This window comes from Enoplosus armatus, chromosome 20 (assembly GCF_043641665.1).
Source record: "Enoplosus armatus isolate fEnoArm2 chromosome 20, fEnoArm2.hap1, whole genome shotgun sequence".
NCBI classification, from domain to species: Eukaryota; Metazoa; Chordata; class Actinopteri; order Centrarchiformes; family Enoplosidae; genus Enoplosus; species Enoplosus armatus.
The window spans coordinates 16,780,660-16,783,026 of NC_092199.1; the positions used below are offsets into that span (position 1 = coordinate 16,780,660).

The following is a 2,367-nucleotide window of genomic DNA, read 5'->3' on the forward strand; positions in this document are numbered from 1 at the left end:
TGGCTGATTAAGATACGCCAATCATGCTAGAGAACGTTACGGCCTTGTACCAGGATGAATTGTGCAAAATTGTGACCATAGAATTAAAGTCATTTAAATGTATATTTTTTTTTTACGATAACATCCCCCACATGTGAAATTACATCACATTTTATAATAAGAATCAAAATAAGAACAAGAATGATTACTATTCACCGATGTAAAAACGTGTGTCCTCTCTTGTTTCTGTACAGCGACACCTGGTTTTAGCTGCCGCTCTTGTCTTTCCTGAGCGTCCGTTCCCCATTCCCCCCGCCCCCCGGGTCCGTCCCCTGAAGCGACCTCCAGCATGAGTTCCTCTCCGCTGGTGTCTCGAGCCAACATGGACATCCTGGACGAGCTGCAGCTGATCGCGGCCCAGAATCTGGAGAGGCTGGAGGTCAACAAGTATTACGAGGTGATCAGGGAGCTGGGCAAGGGCACCTACGGCAAGGTGGACCTGGTCATCCATAAGATCAGAGGTGAGGGGACGCGGACACGCACAGGCATACATACAGACAGCAATAACCTGCTGCAAAAACATCAACGTATATGCTTTATTTTTCTACCATTTTGCCCCCAAAAGGTACAAAAATGGCACTGAAGTTCCTGAAGAAGAAGACAACCAAGCTGAAGTCCTTCCTGCGGGAGTACAGCATCTCACTCTACCTGTCTCCCTGCCCTTTTATCATCAACATGTTCGGCATCGCATTCGAGACAGACGAGTACTATGTGTTCGCACAGGAGTACGCTCTGGCAGGGGACCTCTTCGATATTATTCCTCCGCAGGTACTCCCATCTCATCATCGTTATTCTGGTTATTGCGTTTTTGGTTATCATTGCTTTTGGGTCAAGGACCTTTGCAAGTTCTTGACCAGTTAAAAGTCCCAGTGAAGTCTAAGTCAGCCAGCGGAGTTGTTTTTACTCAGCCGGTTTCAAGAATCCTCTTGAACCAGTTGACATTGTGTTGACACTCCTGGAGTACACCTTATGTATTGTGGGTTACACTCTCATCTTCTTCTGTCCATTCCTTCAGGTTGGTCTTCCTGAGGCGGTGGCAAAGCGCTGTGTGCACCAAGTAGCCATCGCCCTAGACTACCTGCATTGTAAGAAGCTGGTCCACAGGGACATCAAGCCCGAAAACATCCTAATTTTTGACCGAGAGTGCCGCAAGGTCAAGCTGTCTGACTTCGGCATGACCCGCCGAGCTGGCTCACCCGTGAAAAGAGTGAGTAACGTTTCTGTCTAAGATCTCCAGTTCTCTCTTGTTTTAAACCACGGTTTTGACCTGTTGAACTTCCCCTCCAGGTGAGTGGCACCATCCCCTACACGGCCCCGGAGCTCTGCGACGTGTCCCGCCACGAGGGTTTCTGCGTGGACTACAGCACTGACGTCTGGGCCTTTGGCGTGCTGCTCTTCTGCATGCTGACCGGCAACTTCCCCTGGGAGAAGGCGCTGCCCTCCGACTCCTTCTACCAGGAGTTCATCCGCTGGCAGAGGAGGAGGACGAGCACGGTGCCGTCCCAGTGGAGGCGCTTCACCGAGCAGGCCCTCCGCATGTTCCGCCGGTTGCTCTCCGTGGAACAGGACCGCCGCTGCTCCGTCAAGGAGGTCTTCGGGTACTTCAGCCACTCCTGGATGCTGGACGCGGAGAACAACAACAACAATGGCAACGGCAACAGCGGAGGCTGCGGAGAGAGGGTTGGGGGCGGAGGAGGTGGAGGAGGGGTGCGGGGAGAGGTGGACGGCACTATCTCGTCATCTTCGTCCGGGGAGGAAGACGAGGAGCTCCTTGTGGAGAGGATGAAGCAGCAGACTTTATCTCCTCTCTCCCCGCTGTCACCCCTCTCTCCCATGTCTCTGGTGGCGGTGGAGAGGGGGAGCGGCGGCGGGGCAAAGGGCGGGATGATGGAGCCAGGCGGCGGCCACCATTTCGTGTCCGTCTCCACCAACAGCTCTGTGTCGTCCACCAACAGTTACGATCGAATGCCGCGAGAAAACAGTTCGCCGGGTGGCCGCATGCTGGTGGCTACGCCCATTGAAATCTGCGTCTGAGCGCGTCAGGAACGTTAATGTTGTCACAAACTCACTCGGTACACACTTTTATACCTCTCATCCAACCACATAGATGTGCATGCATGGAAAAAGAAACAAACAGACAATGAGTACTAACACGTATCCTGCTTTAAACATCTTGGGAAAGGAAGAGCACACACACACAGAAGACTTAGAGAGTATTTGTAGGATGCATACATTCCTCATGAGGTAGGGTTTTTGGTCAAATCGGAGTCACGAGACTCCAAGAGAAGCCCCGTTCACAATTTGAGTTTGATGACGTGTGCAAATGCA

At 52.1% G+C, this 2,367-nt stretch overlaps 1 protein-coding gene across 1 annotated transcript; it reads left to right on the forward strand.

Moving 5' to 3' along the window:
- The first annotated feature begins 328 nt into the window (after positions 1-328).
- Positions 329-2,073, forward strand: bsk146 (brain specific kinase 146). Its single transcript, XM_070927355.1, has 5 exons — positions 329-500; positions 605-807; positions 1,055-1,246; positions 1,327-1,687; positions 1,757-2,073. The coding sequence occupies exons 1-5, from the start codon at positions 329-331 to the stop codon at positions 2,071-2,073; spliced, it is 1,245 nt and encodes a 414-aa protein (XP_070783456.1).
- The last annotated feature ends 294 nt before the right edge of the window (positions 2,074-2,367 follow it).

What these genes read in the sequence shown, in the direction of transcription:
- bsk146 (XM_070927355.1), top strand. Translation starts at nt 329, where the DNA reads ATGAGTTCCTCTCCGCTGGTGTCTCGAGCCAACATGGACATCCTGGAC. An exon ending in GGTCATCCATAAGATCAGAG is followed by an intron (nt 501 to 604) that starts GTGAGGGGACGC and finishes TGCCCCCAAAAG; the next exon opens with GTACAAAAATGGCACTGAAG. An exon ending in TCGATATTATTCCTCCGCAG is followed by an intron (nt 808 to 1,054) that starts GTACTCCCATCT and finishes CCATTCCTTCAG; the next exon opens with GTTGGTCTTCCTGAGGCGGT.